The sequence below is a fragment of the Chlamydotis macqueenii genome, chromosome 3, assembly GCF_036417535.1.
Source record: "Chlamydotis macqueenii isolate bChlMac1 chromosome 3, bChlMac1.mat, whole genome shotgun sequence".
Taxonomy (NCBI): domain Eukaryota; kingdom Metazoa; phylum Chordata; class Aves; order Otidiformes; family Otididae; genus Chlamydotis; species Chlamydotis macqueenii.
The window spans coordinates 5,902,884-5,923,266 of NC_141558.1; the positions used below are offsets into that span (position 1 = coordinate 5,902,884).

The 20,383-nt window shown below is 44.1% G+C and overlaps 1 protein-coding gene across 5 annotated transcripts in view; it reads left to right on the forward strand.

Moving 5' to 3' along the window:
- The window catches only part of RUNX2 (RUNX family transcription factor 2), a 224,149-nt gene that overhangs the window by 122,177 nt on the left and 81,589 nt on the right, over positions 1-20,383 (forward strand). For 4 of the 5 annotated variants that reach the window (XM_086743494.1, XM_086743496.1, XM_086743495.1 and 1 more), the window contains one exon: positions 2,708-2,869. In XM_086743494.1, the coding sequence (XP_086599620.1) occupies positions 2,708-2,869 (162 nt within the window). Of the gene's footprint in view, positions 1-2,707; positions 2,879-12,486; positions 12,517-14,056; positions 14,084-20,383 lie in introns of all 5 variants that reach the window. The other variant, XM_086743493.1, reaches the window with a different exon arrangement.

Sequence of the window (20,383 nt, forward strand, 5' to 3'; positions counted from 1 at the left end):
ACCTTAAAGAAATGACCAACTAAATATGCAATATATCATTATTGTAATTAAATTTAGGTAGAAATTGCATGAAATGGAAGTTGGGTTAGTTACTCAAGTCCCACAGGAGATCTACTTCAGGACCAGAAGCAGTTAAGTCACAGCATAGTGTCTTCACTAACAGTCCATCCTCTTTTTTGTCTTTCTCTAAAATACTTTGCAGCTTAAAATCTCTTAGTACCTGACTCATGGAGAGCCAAAATCAAATAGATACATAAAAAAGAAATGTGGTATTACGACTCTGAGGTTGAGATGAGCTATAGAAGTCATGTATAAGTTAAAGCTAGATGTTGTAAGATTATATGATAAGTTTTTGGGTCAACTGATGGTCTATCCAGCCCTGTATTCTGCTTCTGACAGTACAGTGTGAGAGATTGTTTTGAAAGACCACAAGAGCCTTTGAAAGACCACTTTTTGACATTCATCCTTCTTGTGTCCACAGACGGATTAAGGGTATTAGGTGTAAAGCCAAGCCTAGCATAGGTGTTCAAAGTGGTGAGGGTGCCAGATCTTCTCAGATCTTCTCACATTCAAGATCTTCTCATGCCATGAGGATTGCACTACCAGAAGTGGCATGAACCTCCAGAAGGCAGCTTCTTTCCTGAGGTTTTCAGCGTCTTAGATGAAAATCCTGTAAAAACATCCTCTACTGTGATTTTTTTTCCAGCCTTTACCTGCTATATAATTTTCTTCTAGCATTGGTGCTAAACCTAAAACCAAAATTTTAAGGGACTCTGTTTTGGATTCAGAAGTAGAGATTGAAAAGCTCTTGGAGTTTGAAGGAGCTTGAATTTGAGATTGTGCTCGTGACACATCATTAATTTTAAGATTGTTTTCCCAGCAAGCCTAGGCTTTCCGTTCCCAGTTGAAGATCATTTACCATTGACTGAATGGTGAATTATAGTAGTGGAATGAGGCAGAGAAATATGTCGATATCAGATGTAACAACGAGCAGTCAGTCGGATTTGAACCTGCGCCAATCTATACAACCCTAGCCTTGAAATTGTTAAAACAAAGAAGTTCATTACATTTAATGATCAAGTGTCCTTCAGATTTCTGAGGAGTTTAGGTTAACCATTTATGTTACTCAGCTCTAATATAAATGGCAAACTCCAGGAAAATCCTCTTAAAATTAAATTGGAAAGTTGGAGGGTTTTTTTTATATATGTCTATATAGTTATTTTGCTTCAAGGAAGTATCTGCTTTCCAGACATCTCTTCAAACAAATCATGTCTGAACAGAAAAAATAAACAAGGAATAGCTGAAACGACAAGGTTTTGCTGTGTGGAAGAGCAGGGAAAGGAGTTAAAAAAAGAAAAAAAAAAGTTGAATTTCCTGAAAAAGTGCCTTTACTTATGCCATGTGGTGATCATATTGCTGTCTGCAAAGCAGGGCTTAGCACGGTGCTGCGATGTAGCAGGTTCTGCAGATTGAAATTCTGTAGATTTTCAAATCTACAGATTAAGGGGACCTGATGTGCTTCACTGAAAATATTGGGGAGAATCTGGAGGGATGTGCTACAATTTCTATGAGCCAGTTCAGAGACAGTTTTCTGTTTGTTGTGCAGTGCCCAAAACAAACTTTGGGATTGAAAGTGCTTTGTTTTAAAAATGTAAAGAAATAAAAATAGTAATTAATGAGGCATTCAGTGGTATCTTTATCACTAGATATTAACTGAGAGCAAATGGTTTATAAATCCAAACACCAGTGAGTACAAGTAGGTCTCTCTCTCTCAGTGCAATCCACAAGTGCTTCAGCAAAAAATAAACTGTATTTATCCTTAAAATAATTTCCTCCGTAGTGAGCTGTAGCAAGTACATCAAAAGGCATCATTAGCTTCCGACAGTTATCCCAAACCATTTCATTTCATATTATTGTAATTGAAGTGACTGTAGGTAATTGGGCAGACATCCAAATGTGACATTTTTGGACGGATGCTGATAAGATTAATGACATTTTCCTTCTTGGATAGTATTTTCAGCACGGAAAACACTACTGTGTAATGTTTGAACTGGATAACAACTTGACAGGCATGCCAAGTGCTGACTGTAGAGTCTCCCCAGCTCTGAAGTCCACTTCCTAAGCTCAGACCTGGTCTTGTACTTACTCTCTGTTTATCTATCTGAATCCTTGAGGAGTCGTGGTATAACATACTGTGATGAGAGACATCAGGAGTTTGCAGCACAGCTTCTAAGTCTTTTAAAACTTTGCTCACTGCTCTGTTCATTTCCCTAGAAAATTGTTATAGGAAGCAAAAAGCACAGAGTGAGACTTGAAGGGATTGGGTCCTAGAGAAGCAGGTCATGTGTCATGGCATTCTTACTCTCATTGATTTAAGGAAAAAATTTTTTACACTGAGGGTGGTGGAACACTGGCACAGGTTGCCCAGAGGGGTGGTGGATGCCCCATCCCTGGAAACATTCAAGTCCAGGTTGGACAGGGCTCTGAGCAACCTGATTTGGTTGGAGATGTCCCTGCTTCTTGCAGGGGGGTTGGACTGAATGACCTTGAACGCTCCCTCCCAACCCAAACTATTCCATGATTCTATGATTCCTTATAGCACTCGTGTGTATGTTCAGTAAGCCCAGTTCTTTCAATTAGGCTGTTGATGCCTTAAAATTTTTCTTCCTTTTTAAAAAAAAATTGTCTTTTTTTTTTTTCCCCCTAGACCCAAGGCAGGCGCAGTCATCCCCGCCATGGTCCTATGACCAGTCATACCCATCCTATTTGAGCCAGATGACTTCACCGTCCATTCACTCCACAACTCCCCTGTCCTCCACTCGAGGCACAGGACTTCCAGCCATCACCGATGTGCCCAGACGCCTCTCAGGTAAAGACTGTGTTTTGCCTAAAACAATTATGCAGATAGGAACAGGACTGGCAGAGGCTGCCTCTGTGGCCTCAGAAAAACCTTGATAAGAAGAGCAAAGCTCAGTCGGTGATAACTGGGTTACTGCTTGGCGGGTGGGGGTCAAAGTCCCTTTCTTTTCCAAGTGGAAGAGCTGCTGTGTTGCTCTGACCATGTATCATCTGAATGTCTCTAGGTCCATTTCAGATCAGACTATTTTTTAATTATGAACCTGATTCCGTGAACAAATTCTCTCTTTTTTTTCCCCTCAAGAGGATGTTTACTTGCATGTTTTATAGTAATTGTGATATTCTCTATTTTTTGGTGCTTTATTTTTGCGGTGTGTTTGATGTTAGGCATCCTGACAGATAGATGCCTTTATTTCTTCAGTAGTTAAGGCCAAGGTTCATTCTCCCTCATTTCAATCCAGTAGCTCAAGAAAGCCTGTTTCCTTAGTTAATCTGTACTTAAGATGCCTATCAGAAGCTAGCTGAGTCACTTTAGGGTAAAGATTGAACAAATTGTGCCTTGGAATGATGCAGGAGAGAGGAAATATGTTTAGGAACATAGACAAGACAGCAGCGAGGAACTGAGACTTTTTTTTTTAAATCAAACAAATGTACATTTACATACTGTGCAATTCACGTCTAATGGTCTCAGTGATAAAACCATCTGTGTGAAGTAATCTGATTGCCTCAAAGTAAGATAGAGCCTGTCATGGCATACAGTCACCTTGTACACCTTGCCAAAAATGAGGAACCTTAGGGGAGGGAGGCTCAGTATTCAAACTCCAACCTTGCAAGTGTAGCAACATGAGCAGCGTATGCCAAAAAAGCATGTGTAATGTAAAGAAAGCCTTTATGATTCATTAATGAAAACCAAAGAATCAGTCTTATTACATCTATTTTTTGCATGTTTGCAAGATATTATAATAATCTTGGATGCTGCTGCCATACACCTGTTTGACTCGCAGCCAGGTGAATTTCTTGCTGTCGTGTTTTCCCCTTCCACCGAGCTCATAGCGCTGGAAACGTTGATCACTCCCCTGAGCTGCATCACCAGCAAGCTGAACATCAGCCAGCAGCCATGTAGGATTTGATTAGCGTAGACTCCTTGATTTCTTTCATCTTAGAGGAGGGAAGCTTTATTTCTCAAACAGCTGCAAAAAACTCTGCGGTCCTAGCACGCTCTGCCTTCTCAGAGATGCCAGACATCTCCACGTGGGCCGAGGGCTGGAGGGCAGTGGAGCAAGTTCCCGCGGGCTCTGCGTGCGACGCGCTGACTTCGTTCAAAAAACTTGATGGGCTTGATGCTGAGGAAGTGCTTTGTTTGGCCCGAAACAGGTTCCCTTTGAGCTGAAGCCTCCTGATGGTCTGTGTTGTCGAATGGGTTATTTTTGTAACTGTGCCCCCAGCAACACCTCCAGGAGAGGCTCGGCTGGGACCGCAGCAGCTGTAGCGCTGCGTACTTGCCCTGCAGCCCTTGCTTGTCTGTGTGTATTCAGACGTGAGCGCCTGGCATGTGGGCACAGGCAGAATGACTAAAAGACCTGGCTGTGTACATGATGTGGCCGCGAACTGAACTTTTCTGCTCTACTCTGCAGTCGGTTGCCTTCGCGCTTCTTGCCCTTCATCTTTTGGGGGTTCAACTGACGCCTCCACAATGCTCTTACCTTTCTCCAGCGTGGGGATCTTGCTTCCAGTGAGATTCAAGATTGAAAAAGGGGACTTTGATCTTCCACAAGTGCCAGAGGTTGTCTGCAGTGTTTGCTGACGTTCAGAAACATGGAGCGGTGTTCCTGGGTGCAGGACGAGCTCCAACTCTCAGGCTGCAAGGAGACGTGTTGCAGCTCCAGCTGCAAACCCCGCGATTCCTCTCATGGGTTTCTACCCAGCAATGCCACAGGGAGTGGGGGGAGGATCGGACCCCTTTTGTCTATAAAGTAGGAAAGAAATGCAAGTTTAAAGCTGCTTGTTACAGCAACCAATTTATCCCTCACACACGGAGAAATGCAAATCTGCACTCAGTTACTTGATACGTCTTCCAGAGAACAAAGCTTTGATGAGGGACAAAAATCACTGCTAAGAAGCACTAAAAATATTAGAAAACTCGAGACACCTCCAGTGCGTGAGGGAGAAATTAGAGTTTTACAAGGCCTTGAATAAAAACAAACTTTGCTTTCCGATACAGTACCAGAAATCTGATTATCAAGGCTGTTAAAAGTATACAAGGTAATTTTAATGAATGCCATTTTTATTGCCCGTTGCTTAATATCATGCAGGAGAGAAAATGGGTAAAACTTCCCCCTTTGGCCTTGGATGTCACACATACAGGCACAGGACTTCCTACCTGTCACAATTTCACATCACCCAGCCTTTCCACAGGCCTCCATGGCTCTGCCTAGACAATGACTTAAGTTGTGCTCACCCAGACATTGAAAATATCCTGTCCTTCAAAAGACTGATTCTTGGTTGTATTGTCAGTGGCAGCCCTCAAGAGCTATTTTTGAGGGTACTCTCAAAAGGCCAGAAACACATCCATCCCATGGCCAAAATGGTGGTGTTCCTCACTGTCCTGGGATCGGTAGATCTCTTGGTGATGAATCATAGAATCATAGTATCTTAAGGTTGGAAGAGACTTCCAAGATCATCAAGTCCAACCATCAACCCAGCACCACCACGCCTACTAAACCATGTCCTGCAGTGCCACATCTACACGTTCTCTGAACACCTCCAAGGATGGTGACTCCACCACTTCCCTGGGCAGCCTGTTCCAGTGCCTGACCACTCTTTCAGTTAAGAAGTGTTTCCTAATATCCAACCTAAACCTCCCCTGATGCAACTTGAGGCCATTTCCTCTTGTCCTATCACAAGTTACTTGGGAGAAGAGACCAACACCCGCCTCCCTACAACCTCCTTTCCCGTAGCTGTAGAGAACAATGAGGTTTCCCCTCAGCCTCCTCTTCTTCAGGCTGAACAATCCCAGTTCCCTCAGCTGCTTCTCATCAGACTTGTGCTCCAGACCCCTCAACAGCTTCATTGCCCTTCTCTGGACGCGCTGCAGCACCTCAATGTCCTTCTGGTACTGAGGGGCCCAAAACTGCACACAGCATTTGAGGTGCGGCCTCACCAGTGCCAAGTATGAGGATGCATGTGTTTCCATCACAGATCAGGCTGAGCACCAGAAGAGGTTTGGGGCTGTAGGACAGGAGGTGATGGCGGTGGGGGTGACTACCACAGCAGTTCATGCAGTTCTCTGTCCTATGGGAGAGGGGAAAAGGGCAGCAGGCTGCAGCCCTGAGGAGTTACTCGAGCAGGGTGGTGTAATGTGGCTGAACTGGTCGTGTCAGTGTCTAGACTGATTTCTTTGCACAACTGAAATGTTTGCATGCGTGCTGCAGGCACGTGCAAATGAGTGCCCACGGCTGTCGAACTTCAAGTATTTGTCTTTCATTCTCCAAATGGGGATCAGTGCTGCATTTGCACCCTCGTGCAAATGGTTTACATTGTGTCACACATATTTGGGCAGCATTCAACAGCAATAGCTGAAAAGCAAAGCAAAAAAAAAGATTATCTGGCATCATTCATGCAACTTTTGAACCAGTGATCTCTCTGATGCATAAGTCTCATGTTTGTATCAAGAATAAATAAAAACCAAGCTCACGAGGTCACGCAATTGACTTACCTTATTGCACCAACTCAGTCATAAAAAGAGCAGGATTTCCCATATTTTATTAAAATCACTGTCTCTCAGACTTCCCCAGAAGACAGTGAAAGTTGGTGGCCTAGCAGATTAATATTCTTAATTAAATAATACTGTAGTGGAAACCATGGGAATATATGAACATGGTCATTTTAGAGCAAATTTTGCCTGAGGGACGTAGTCTTATTGCATGATTCATGGTGAACGCACTCAGTCTTTGTGTCCTATGCATAACCAAAGCGCATGTGGGATGGGGAGCATGAGCGTCTATTATGTAATTAATGTATATGATTCACACAAATACACATTGCAGCCGTTTTACATAAAGCCTTGGGACCGATCCAGCGAGTCCTCAACAGACAGAAGGTTCAGAGCAGGGAGTACAGGTTGGGTTGTTCCTGCAGTCATGAGAGGGCTGTTTCGCAGCAGGTGAAGGAGGTGCGGGTATAGATGTCCCCAGGGTAGACATCCAGATCTGAGACAGTCACCCTCAGCTCTCTTTTGAGCCTGTGGGGGCAAACTTGCATTTGCCGGAGCTGACCAGTCGGCAGATGAGCCGTACTGGTCCCTGGCAGTGCCTTGGAAGAGCCTGTTTGTCTCCACGGGCTGTAAAGCGAACCTGGGTGAGCAGTTCAGGTACAGGCATGCCTGATCTGATAGTCTGCCTTTGGTGAGGTGATTGAAGAGATGATTTAACTGTCCCATAAACATATCTTTATCACAGCCTTGTTATGCTTGAGTCCTGGTTTAACCCTGCTGTGGTCTGTCTCACGCTGACCTCCGCCTGCTCTGCGGTTGCAGAGTTTGAGCTTGAATTTAATGTTGTTGAGAATACTGAGAAGGGACGTGGGAAGGCTGCTTTTTCCCCTGCACTTTTCCTGGACCTCCTCACCCTTCTGCCTAAACACTACAGTCTCTTGCTTTTTTGCTTCACCTTTGAGAGAGACTTATGGGGTCAAGGTCTTAAGGTGCTGGAGGACGTGCCCTGCATGTGTAACACGAAGGCGTTCAGTGCTGGCTGTGGAAGAGCCTGTCTTACAGAGCTGTGTTTGACAAATGCCCATATGACAGAAGAGAAAATTAAAACTGAATCTAAATAGCAGGGCAAATCACCAAACCTACCTTTTCCAGCCCTGAGCTTGCACTCTTTGCAGAGAGTTGTCAGTTGGGAATGCTGGCTTTGTGCCATCATGCCCAAACTCTCCTGTCCCATGCACTGGAGACCCTGCAGCATGCAGGGTGGATTTTGCCATCTCTACATTTACTGTGTTGTTGAATAGGGGCATGCTGAGATAGAAGAGGGACACCCTGAGATAGATGAGGGAAACACTGGGCTCAGCCTCTAAACAAAAGAAAGAAGTTTGCAGACCCGTGCTTCTGAACTAAAATGACCAGAAAGGAATATCTTTACCAATAAATTACACAATGGTAGAGTCTGGGCTTTTAAATACCGGTATTGTTAAATTGTCAGTGAGGTTGGTTTTGAGCAGAGTTGGCCAACATGGTCACAAACAGGTCCGAGCCATGGTTTGGAAATGAGCAGAGTCCTGAACCCATTCCCGTGGGCAGCTTGGAGGCAACCACCTCACTGTGGAAGCTAAAAGGATTTAGTATTACAGCTATGGCCAGACCGTGGATTTAGAGCCAGAGAATGGGCCCTGACCCTGGGCTGTTTGCTAGTTCGAGTGTAGCCAAACTTTCCCATTAATTCCTCCCGCTCTGTGGATAACACGACATTGTTTTGGACCATCTTGGACCTTCATCGGATATTAAATTTAAGAAATGCCCCTGTTCTCCCAGCTCACTGAGGGCTGGCAAGTATAAACGCAACCCTGTGAACACCAGCCGTGCCCTAATGAGTGACGATACGATTCCTTTACACAATTTAATTATCATTCTTGTATGCCTACAAATCTTAAAATAAAAAACCACATATAGTGGAAGCAGCTCCAGCTGAACCTCTGGATTTAATGTTTGTATCTTAATGATAAAGTGGCTCACAGCAATGGGCTGTTTTTTCTTGAGGTCCTGTACTGGTTGTTGTCTGGAGCTTCTAACCATGAATGTGAATAACCTTAGATTTTGCTTATGGTCTTTCTAATAAAGATTTTCCCTTTTGGGGGGGATTTGGTATTTGAAAAATACTAACTTTAAGAAAGAAAAGTTGTTTATCTTCTAAGGAACAAAGAAAACTTTACAGCCACTAAGTAGAACCTGTAGTCATCTGAATGCTATGCTATTCTTGCATCCCTTAGTTTCTATTAAATTTACTAAATGTTGTGAGTGATAGGCACATTTCAGGAGAGGACCTTTAATAAGAGAAGGAATTAGTGCTGTGTCCAGAACACAATTATTTTCCTATTTATGTGCTCTGGGGAGCAGAGAAATGGTTAATGCCGTGGCTCTTGCCAGCTGCGACCTTGGTGTTAGCAGCTCCTGAAATGAATGAGTGGTTCATGCTTCAGCAATATTGTCTCAGGCTCTTGGCAAACCCAAGAAACCAGCTCAGCTTCTGGTGTGCTCGCTACACTGTGATGTTTTTCTTGGTGACTATAACAATTTTCACTCTGTCTTTTTTTTTTTTTTTTTTTTTCCCTAAATGAAAGCTGAAAGACTCAAGGTTGTCTCTGTCTCCATTTCTCCTAGCTAATTTTCAATGCTTTCCCTGCGAGGTGGCACTGAGTTAAGGCAAAGTAAAGAACCTGGGGGAGATCAGGTCTTCAGAAACAACCCGCTCTTTTTGCTACCCTCCCTAAACTTGTAACTTGTCTATTTTATTTTTTTTTCATTATTTTTCAGTGGTTCTATTTATTTTGTTTACCACAGCTTTTCCATTTTTAGTCTCCTGGCCGCTTGGTGCCACCTGGGAATCTCAGCACCTTGGCACTCATCTGTGGGCTTTCAGTAGCAGCCTCTCTGCTGGGTAGAATCTCTCATTGGAGTAATTGTCCAGAAGATGCGTTGCATGATCCCTGCCTCAAGGATGAAGGCCAAATTTTTCTAGCGTGGGTGGCCTCAAATTAGGCACCTATACCCATATTTAGGTGGTAAAACAAGCGGGCTGATTTTCAGACGTTTGAATATTATAATGCGTGTCTTTAAGCCCTTTTCATTTACTTAAAACGGCTGTTGGGAGAGGAAATAAACAGGAAAAAATGAAGGCAGAGGGAAAGAGTTTTATTCCTGAAATAAGGGATTTAAAAAATACCAAAAAGAAACAAGTGGAATGTTTTTAAACGGAATAAATTTGTTGCTGATACAGGCAGGAAATAGCACACTCAAATATATGTGGATGTATAGATATATTTTTATCTGAGCTTTTTTTTTTGCAATGTGTTTTATATTTAGGACTCGTATCAAGATTTGCATCTGTTTCGAGAACTTGCTGCTAACAGTTAGTAATGATGCCAAAACATACTTTAGTTCCAGCTTGAGACCAAATGATATTCAGGACTTTTTTTTATTACTAATTTAGGGTCTGATATTAATTAAGGAAATTTTCCATAAGTGCCAGACCTTTTCTGAAGAACTCATTAAAATTATATTAACTTAAACCGGAATCACAGCCTGAGCATGTTTTGTAATGATTATTCTTACTGACTCTGCTGGGTTTTGTAAACAGAATGGTAATTGTTAATGGGGCAACCGTGCGCTCGATTCCAGACTTTCAAAGTCGGAGCCGTTACCTAGATGTGTGCTCCCAACAAAGTCAATCAGCTCCTAACGGGAAGGCTGTGGGACCAATCTCTTTGTTTCATCCTTGTGCAAAGAAGTATGAAGATTTCTCCATTCCTTTGGTGGAATTACCATTGATTTTCTACCTAGGATGGACCGAGTGGTGGTGACTGATGCAGGACCATGTGTCCTGGTATGGAGAGGGACTCTAACTCCATACGGGAAGCTCTCTGGTACATACAGGGTAATCAGGATCCCTTAAGTCTCTGTGGCCTTGAGTCTTTGTTGCATTGAATTTGGTTTGATTAATTGCACAAGCTGAATTTATGAAGTGGTTCCATAAAAAGCGGGAGAATTTGGTCCTTCTCAGGCTGTGACTATGTTTGGGACAAAATAGGGAGAAAAGTATCTTATGCCCTCCAGTAGTTGTATGGTTTAAAAGACCAAATTCTGCAAATCTTACACTAAGAAATACAGTGCAAGAGGCAAAAACTGCTACTGGTGCAAATAGCTGGAGCTGCCTTGACTTTCGGTGAAATTTCCTCGCGTTTCTGGCTGTAGAGAATTTGACCATGCTAGATTTGGTCAGGAATGGAGTGTTAGACCCTAGCAGAGCTTCACAACACCTTTTTGAAGTGGTTTAGTAATGGTTGTTGGCCCCGTTTTACAGATGTCCAAATCACCTCCCTTCTTGATGGATGTTTTAGCTGAAAAGGATCTGGTGTTGTGCCAGCTTGGCTGTCAGATTTAAAAGAGATATTGGTGATATTGGGCTGATACTGGTGACCAAAAGAGAAGCTAAGAGTCATGCAAGGGGTTCAGGCTCTCTGTGGTTGTACAAAAGAAAACAACATAGGCAGCGAAGGAGAGGAAGATGAATGAGATAAAATGAAGGTGTGCACCTTCTCGTGGCTCATAAAGGATGTTATTAAGAGTGAAGGAACTGTTTCATATGCATAAAGGGAGGGTATTTGGGGACGCTAATCTGGAAATCTCTTAATATTTGCTTTCAGACTGACTCAAAAAAGAATGAGGGAAGGGATCAAAGCAAGAGATGCGTTCCTGAGCTTGGGACAGGTTTCCCATGTCCACAAGAATGGTGTGTGGGCAGTGCAGGGTCACATCAAGGGGAACCCAACCCTGCACCCATGCGGTGCTCAACGGTGCTTCTGTGTCCAAGGAGTTGTAGAGGGCAAGGATTTTTAGCAATAGTGGAGCTTTGTCTATAAAGCTCAAGGAAGAATAATTTGATGAAAGAGCTTTCCACAGATATGTAGACTCACAGGTTATTCATACAGTGAAGCCCATGTGATCGTCTGCTTTGAACCCAGCTGCAAGATTTCCCCAAAATAACTCTCATTTGAACTTGAGGATAACCTTTGAGAAAAAAAAAAACAGAACCCAAAAACTCAGTTGGTCTTCATTTAAAAATTTCCAGGGAAGCAAAATCCACCACAACCTTCGGTTACAGACGCTAATTAACCTCACTTTGTAAATGTGGGTCTTATTACTAGTCTGAATTTGTCTAACTTTAGTTTCCACTCATTTGAACTTGCTATAGATTTGTCTGCCAGATTGCAGCACCGATATTTATTTCTGAGGTTCGAGTGGGTTCCTGTGGAGGAGACAGATAGAGCAAAGAGATGGATAAGAAAGGAGATTGCTGTGGTGGGTCTCAGGGAGATGGCAGGAGCCACAGGGAACTGGATTTTGGGGGATGCAGAACTGGTTTGACTTGAGACAAGGCTGGAGGGGCACTGTGCAAAAATATTTTGGTCATTGAAGTTTTCTGTGGCTTCACTATGATCTATCAAATAGTGGAAGTTCCCTTCCCTAATCAGCCAGACTCCTATGGTATCCACCAAAAATGAGTTATTTTTGATTGAATTACTAGTGGGACTCTACTTTTCCAACCCACCTGAAAAAACGTACTGAGAAAGCATTTTTCACTGACTTTGTGGGCTTCTGCAATTCCTTTAGGATTTTTTCTGCTTTTATATTTGCCTATTTGTAAAGTCCTTCTCATTTTTTTCTAACAAAATGAGTTTAATTCCTCACCCACTACCCTAGATGGAGATACAGGAATAGTACAGCAGGATATGCATTCTCCTCTAGTTTTCCATACCCTGTTTAAACTTTAATTTTAAGAAACGCAGCTATGGTCATGGGGGCTTTTTCCTCCAGGCTTAGTTACCATTTGCTCTGTCACAAGCAAAGAGAAGCCTGCAGCTCAGATCTCAGGCTGTGGCCCTGTTGGGTAGAAGACACCCAGCCCGAGCAGCATTTGCTCTCCACATTCATAAATATTCCATGGGCAAATTTGCGAACAGAGAGTTGAAACTGCGTTAAACCCTTGGGATTACTTGGACCAGGCAATGCTCTTGTTGCATGAAGAAGTTTAGTTCTGGCAAAAGAGTTATCTTACACTGGATGCAGGGAGTTTTGTGGAATTTTAAAGATGTTTGTGGAGGTGGAAAGGAGTCTTCAGCCCTGTCTGGGCCATGTCACCTCCAAGCTTCCCAATCGTTTGTCCCAAAGGTCTCTCTAACCACCCACTTGACCTTTTATCCTGTTGTAGCCCTAAATATTTGCCGTAACATGTTATTTTGTAATACAGAAGTGCTGAGTGTAGGCAGCTGGAGAAAGCCTGCTTGGGTTCTTGTGAGAAATAGGAGCAACCGTGCTGAGAGATGGGGAGCATCAGCAGAGAAGAGCAACCCAGAGGATTCAAAACAAGGATCAATTCTGAAAGCAAAATGGAGAGTTAGAGCATCTCATGTCGGTCTTTCTCCCTCTTAACATCACATTTCTCCAGCGGTGAGAAGGGGAAGGTGGTATGCTTGTATTAGGAGCAGTACCCACAAAGCCTCTTTCATGTAGCTGAGGAGAAAAGTCCCTACATGAGCTCTAGTGATGCCACCTGCATGGTTTCCACTTGTTATTTTTAATGGTTTACTGGTCCATCGCTGACTGATCCATAGGCATCAGTGCTTTTTATGCCCTTCTCTATTGAACAAGCACAAGAATATTATGAAGCTGGCAGCTAAAGGTATGTCCACCTTGTTCTAGTTTATATAATTAGGCTGTGCAGTGGGCTTGCTTGGAAAACAGGATTGCAGCACAGGTACAGGACCACATGTATAAGGCACATCATTTTTAGGTGATAGATGTCTGTAAAAACACAGCTTGCTATATTTAATTCTGTGCTGAAGTTATATTCTGTCTTCTGTTGAAAGCTGAATGTGGGATTGAAAGATTTCCACGAACTGGAGATTGGTCTCCTTGCCAGTCCCCTTGACAAGGCTTCGCATGAGGTTTTGACTTTAGCTGGAGCACCAAGTTTGGCTACTGCAGGCGATGCAGTTCAGTGATCAAAGTAATGCTTGTATTTGTGAGTAGCTAACGGGCCTTTGCTGGAATCACCCCTAACCACGCGATACGCAGCGGCTGCTGATAGTGTTTGTATTGCAGTAGCGTCTGGAAGTCCAATCCCATTGTGCTGAGTAATATACAGTTAAAGAAGAGGGAAAAAAAGAGAATTGGATTTACACTCTTAAATGTAGTACAACTGGTTACAAGATGTACAACAGAATACAAGAGGGAAACACAAAGAGGTGATAGCAGTGGCTGCAGCCTTCCTAGAGCCAGGCGGTGGTGAGCATGGGCCCAAAGGGAATGCAAAGATGATGTTTGAAGGAGGGTACGAGATAGTTTCTGCTTCAGGAGCAGCAGAAAAGAAAGCACAAAGCTGCTCATTGCAGCTTGTAATAGGAGGGAAGCATTGCTGATGAGCATCACTGAAAAAGCAGAGTGGGGCAGGTCAGCCCCACCAGGTTAGACCAAGGGTCCGTCCAGCACCCATCACTTTCTCAGCGTGGCCAAAAGTGGTCGCTCAGTTCCCCTGGAGTGCAAAACCAGAATATATACATTCCCAAACTGTAGGGGTTTCCAAAGCTGGAGGATTATATCTAGATCATTTATTTAGTAGCTGTTGATAGACCTCTGTGAATCTGCTTACCCTTAGGTAGGTGGGAGTAACCTCAGAGGAGCCACTAGATCAATTCTTCTGTTTCTTCTAGGTCTCTAGTGTGATAGCCATGTAGGACTGATGAGGACCTCATGAGATCATAATCTGTGCCCCTCTGTGCAGAGCTGGGATCAAACATCTGCAGGTCATTCCTGTTAAGTGTAGCCAACTGGTTATGTGTATTACTGCCATTGAAAACAAAAATAAAACCATGTCCCAAAGAAGGAAAAATCCCAGCCAAAAAACTTCATTAAGGTCAAAATAGATCATTTCAGTGCAGTTAAAAGATTTTTGGAAAATAAACTTAAAAACAAAGAAAGTCAAAGCTAACGTTATAAAAGAATATATGAACAAATGCTTGAGAAGTGACGGGGGCTTTACAAATACATTCCAAATATCCCTGGGTTTCTGAATGAGACTGCTGGCAAAAAGTTGGCAGTAATCATGGTGAATAGACCTAGAGCTGCGTCGGGTCTGTCAGCGTTGACAGAGGGAAGGTATAGAGTAGAAAACTCTGAGAAAGAGCATAAACGTTTAAGTCGTCTCTAGGGCGCAGATTGCAACGGCTGGGATCTGGACTAGGGACCGAGGACTGAAAATCAGATCTTCTGCAAAGGTGACTGGTTTGCCAAACAGGAAGGGAAGCAAGTGCCTCAAAAATACCAGGAAGGCTGCTGACCCAAAATCTCTGCAACATAAGCTGAGATCAAATGGCTCATTGGAAGCGGCATCTTGCAGAAGCTCCGTGGAGGAAGTCCCCGGGAACTGTGATGTGGATGCTGGCATGACCGGAGGAGCCACAGAGGAATCCTGGCAATGGGAAAAAGGCACCTCTCTTCCCTCTTTCTTCCCTCTTCCTCTCTCAAATATCTCCCTCTAAAGGGATTTTTTTTGTTTGTTTTTGTTTTCATTTTGATTCCTGCTAAAAGCCAACCCATGTTATTTTTTTTTTACGGGTGAAAAGAAGCGCGGGGGAGGATCTAAGTACCACCGGAGCCTAACTGGGAGACATCGTATTAGATTCCAAAATTAGATAGGAAGCTGGGTTTAAGGGTAGTCCAAACCCAACCAGTTCCTAGTTTGGCCTGGCCCACGTAGGTGGGCCAGACTGTTTTGGAGCTGTTTTGAGGACAGGCTGCTTGCCCATGGAGGAAACTGTTCCAGCCACGGTGGAGCTGCAGCACGGCGCCTGGTCCTCCGCCGGGCCAGCTTCTGTTCTCACCGGTCTGCTCTGCAGATGGTTGGAGGGGTGTTCGGTTTAAAGCAATTCTAGCTGTTGCTTTCTCCAACGGATGAAGATGACTGAAGGCAATAATTCAGGCAGACTTTGTATGCCTCTTTTTTATTTCAGATATTGGGATTGTGTATGAAAGTTTATTTTAAGCCAAGTTCTCTTTGCTCTGTCTGACTTCCACCTTTTCTGTGTCTTCACCTGTTGAAGAGCTTATAAAAAAGCCTGATGGCTTTTGCCGTTAATCTTTGTAACTTTACAATGTCTTCCAACAAAGGAGTTAATAGTATTTTCCGAACTGACCTTTGTCATTTGGCTAATACGAAGTACTAAAATATCCATCTTATAGCAAGCAAAATTTAGCCAGGAAAATCAAAGTATATGCCCAAAGTCACAAAACAAATCAGTAGCAAGAGCCAGAAAGCAATGCATCACATTTCCCTTTTAACAGTTTTAATGGATAAGTGGGCTTTCTAAACTTCTAAATAACATGCTTTTTTTTTTTTTCCCAATAAGTAATTATCCTGTGCAATATCTTCATGATACTTTTATTTTTTACCAACCTGGTTAGAAGTTGTCCAAGCTCTCTTTCGAAATAAAGCAAATTCAGAGACAAGTCAGCTTATCCTGACTTAACCACAGGCTGGACATGAGTTGGGCTTTGCTAGGAGTGTGTTTCTACAGCCTATGGCAAGCACAAAGGGGTGAGTCTTAGTCCCCCCTTACAGAACTGTGGTATGTCACATTTGCCATGAGCTGTGGCCATTCAAGTGACTGTTACTGTGGTTTATCTGAGACGGGGTAACTTGGATTTTAAGTTTAGACCATCAATAGCGATTTGAGCCGAGAGTGGTACAGCCTAAGTTGCCCTACAGCAAACAGCCTAAAGCATGTTTATGATGTGAGCTATTACAGACCAAAGTCTGTTTCTCTTTCTCATCACCCGTTTCCTGGGAGGATAAAAACCATATTCAGACTTTGCACTATGGAGAAGAAGCATTTATTTAGAGGTGTTCAAAGTTGGGCTGGTTTAAGCTTCTGCTCAGCTGATGAATGGAGATGCTGTGTGGACAAGCTTAAAATGGACTGAAATTCAACTTACAGTAGTTTGCCTTAACTTGGTGAGAAACTGAGCTTGGGTCTGAAATGAACGAAAAAAAATATATGGAAGGCTTTAGGCTGCTTTTATTAAATGAAATGGGAAATCGTATGTCGTTAAAGTGGTGCAACGCTGTATCTAAAAAGGCATACAGTGCCTCTAGCTCTGCTATACAGCCGCGTTCAGCAATCTGTGTCCTGCTGAATTTGATGGCAGTTCGGTATCTGATGGGTCACTGAGTGCCTAAATCCATGGATTGAAACCTCTGTAGGTGTTCGCACTGGCCAGCATTTTTGACTCGTAGATACAAGAGCAGCAGCTCTAACTGACAGAGCTCAGCAGTTGCGTGCAAAGATTTCCTCCGTCTCCCTGAAGCTGGTGGTGACTCGGGGCAGCCTGCGTTGCGCGGCGGCGAGTCCTGCTCTGCGGCTCGTCGAGAGCCACAGCTTTGCTCCTGCCATGCCAATAGTCGTGATGGCCCCTCGCTCTGCCCCATGAGACACGGCTCGAAGTTCACCCACACATCTCCCCACAGGGCTCCTTCGCACCCTGAGCCTCCCGAAATTCCTTTGACCGGTGGGTCTTGAGTCACGCTGACGTGTTTGACAATGTTATCAAGGCCTGACATTACCGCTGTTCCTGTTACTTGCGGGGAAATGTTATGTTCTCACTGTAAGGGAAAAAAATCTGGCCGTCGCTGGGTGAGTTATTTTCCAGTGTTTTCACTCCAACAGCGTTATTTCGCCTGCTGCTAAAATCCTTAACCTAAGATGGAAATGCCTCCCTGCTATCTCCCCTCTCCTTTCTCCAGCATCCAGAAGCTCTCCATGGGCTCATCCCCTTCGGAGCGGCTGCTCTTGTGGGCTTCGGTGCAGCTCCCGCTCCCAACGCAAGCAGCCGCTCCCAGCTGCATCCCCGCGGGGCGAGGTGTGTGTGTGTGTTACCCTCCGGGGATGCGGGACTTCGTGCCGGGGAGGAGGGAAAAAAGCAAACAAACCTAACATCATGATCCTGGACATGGACAGGGAACGGAGGCTGAAAATGTCCATTGAAGGGAGAAGTTATTTTGGAGGGGAAAAGTGTGTTTTTAATTGTTTAGAAGAGGGCGTTTTGTGTTTTGTGGATGTCTGGGGGCTGGGGAGGTGCCTTTTCTTCCTCCGTGTACGATATTGTTCAGGAAAAAAAAAAAAAAATCAGACTATCTACATTTGTGAATTTAAGTTTTTTTGGCCAGAAGCGTAACGATTTGTAGGGTTTGATTTTTCTGTGGAAAAAAAAAATAGACCTTCTGAGAACAAGGGCTGGGTAACCAAAATATGTTTGGTTTTGTTTAAATCGCTCAGTAGAGAAATCGTCTCTTGTCTATTGTTAAGAGAGAGGTTTAAATCAAAGGCAAATTCTACATATTCTAAAATATACAGACAAGTCTTTGAAAGCAAGGCCAAGCAAAACTTTAAAAGAGACCTTCTCCTTGATGCAGAAGTTTTCAGTTAGTTTACTGTGCCGAGGCTCGAATGGAAAGAAGCAGCCTGAGAAACAAATCGCAAATCCCCATTTCGGAGGCGGAAGTCGGGGAGAACATCGTATTAATAGCACCCGAGACCTTTCCACAGAGCTTCTCATCCAGGGCTTTTCCAGCACCAGCAAGGAAAAGCCTTTGCCGTTCGTGGGGATTTTTTTGCGTCCGGATTTGGCTATGGAAGGTTTTAAGCGAGCTGCAGAGCGAGGGAGCGGAGGGCCTGATCCTCTCGTGTTGGGTGGTCCCTCCTACCGCAAATAACCCTATTGAAAACAGAGGGACTATTTGTGGAGTCGTTTGTTTGTCAGGAAAAGTAGGGTTTGTAGGATACGGCCCCAATTAGCAGCCAAATTCCCGGTTATTTGCTTGTGATAAAAACACGTCTAGTTGTCAGAGATGCACGTAGCATCAATTTGGTTCCCGTTTGAACTCCTGCCACTTGCTCTGTTCCTCTTCCTGCTTCCACAAAAATTAGTCTGGCACCGCACTAGCTCGGATGAGCCGGCTGCTTCCCTCCTGCCCGGCACTGACGTGGCCTCCAGCCCTGTGCTGTGTCGTTTGGGATCAGCAGGGCTTGGGCTGTGCGTTCCCCAGCTCCCGCTCACTGGTACCCATCAGTGAGGGCAATTGGGGGTTGCTCTTGACCTGGTTGCTCCTGGCAGATGATCTACAACCCGCTGCATGACATTGCTGCCTAACGCCGGACACATCATCCCCACCATAAATCCTGCTTTTCGTGTGACCCAGGTACAGTCAACCCCACCCAGAGGATGTCCCTCCCGAACCCAGCTTTTCTCAGGAGATTTACTTAATGAACAATTTATCACCAAGCTGCAGTTTTTGGAAATGCTCATAATTATCCACACACGTTATCACAGGGCGGGCGCCCTGCCCAACCTGCACGCACCGGTGCAGGCAAGGCGATGGCTCCGCTGGCCCCACGCGAGCTCAGCACGCTGGCAGATGCCAGGAGGGCTTTCTGGGAGCCGAGGGAGCGCGGATAGAAGTGCCGGCGTTTGAGGGAGGGAGGACTGCTCTCATTAGTTGTGTTTTTTTATGGCTCTCTATTTTGGTAGCCATAAGTTATTAGTGGGTTTTAATTTTTTTCTTTTTTTTTTTTTCCCCCCCTTGAAACTGAAATAAGGACTGAAAGGGTAGATTTGTCCTTTTTTTCTGTTTTTTCTTTTTTTTTTTGTCTTTTTTTTTTTTTTTTTTTGGCTAATCTGAGGCACGCTGCCACATCTGAAGCCACTTGGCTCATTATGGATTTCATGGAAACTGATTCCCTGAAAGTGTTTCCATATGTGTGTTCCCAATATATCCCATCCTTTTCTAAATGGGAGTACAAACTCGCACACGAGCTGGAAATGGCTTCAGGATGTGACAGAGAAGTCATATGACTGGAGTGGCACTGTGTGTGGCCCTCTCTGAAAGACACGGTGTCCTGTGTGCTGGCTCCCATCCTACAGTAGATCCAGTTTCAAAGAATATCTTCCTTCCTGGCTTCTGAAAAACTCTTAATCAAGAACCAGCAAGGAATCCTCTGTCGTCGGGAGGGACGCAGATTAGTTGAACGAGATGCGAAAGGAAAATTTGGATGGGGAGGAAAAAAGGGGTTTAAAGGGTGAAATTACAGAGCGATGCCAAGGGCTTCCCCCCTCCTCTCCGCCCCTGCAAAACATAGTTTCTTTGTGTCTGCTTGAGGATCAGATGGTATTTCTGAGTTGCTAGCATGCAGTGGAAAAGTACAATTCATGACAACATTGGAAACAAATATTTATACTGGATAGTTAAAGCACATTTTTCCGCAAAAAAAAAAAAAAGTAATAAAGTAGGCTGCTAGCCCCAATGTATATTATCTTCCCATTCACTGGGTTTATACCGAATTCTTGTTCTGACGCTCACCGTCGCCGTGCATGTGTTGCAGCTCCCGGCCCCGTGGTTTCACCCCCTTGCTGTATGCAACACCGCTGAGGTTGCTATCCAAGAAAAGCCTCCAATGTTCCTCCTGATGCGTTTTGGCTGGGGTTGGTGAAAAGCAGCAGTGACTGAAATTCAGGCGGGGAAAATTGGGGAAAACTGAACGGAGAGTGATACGCACTGGCGCGCGTGTTTGTGCCGTGCAGCCTTGCAGAGCTGCTAGACTTATTTCCAGGAAACATCATTTACTTTTCACTTCCAACGTAGCGCATAGATGGCCTGAGACTTTAAATAAGCAGGGGGATTTTGATGTACTGCCAATT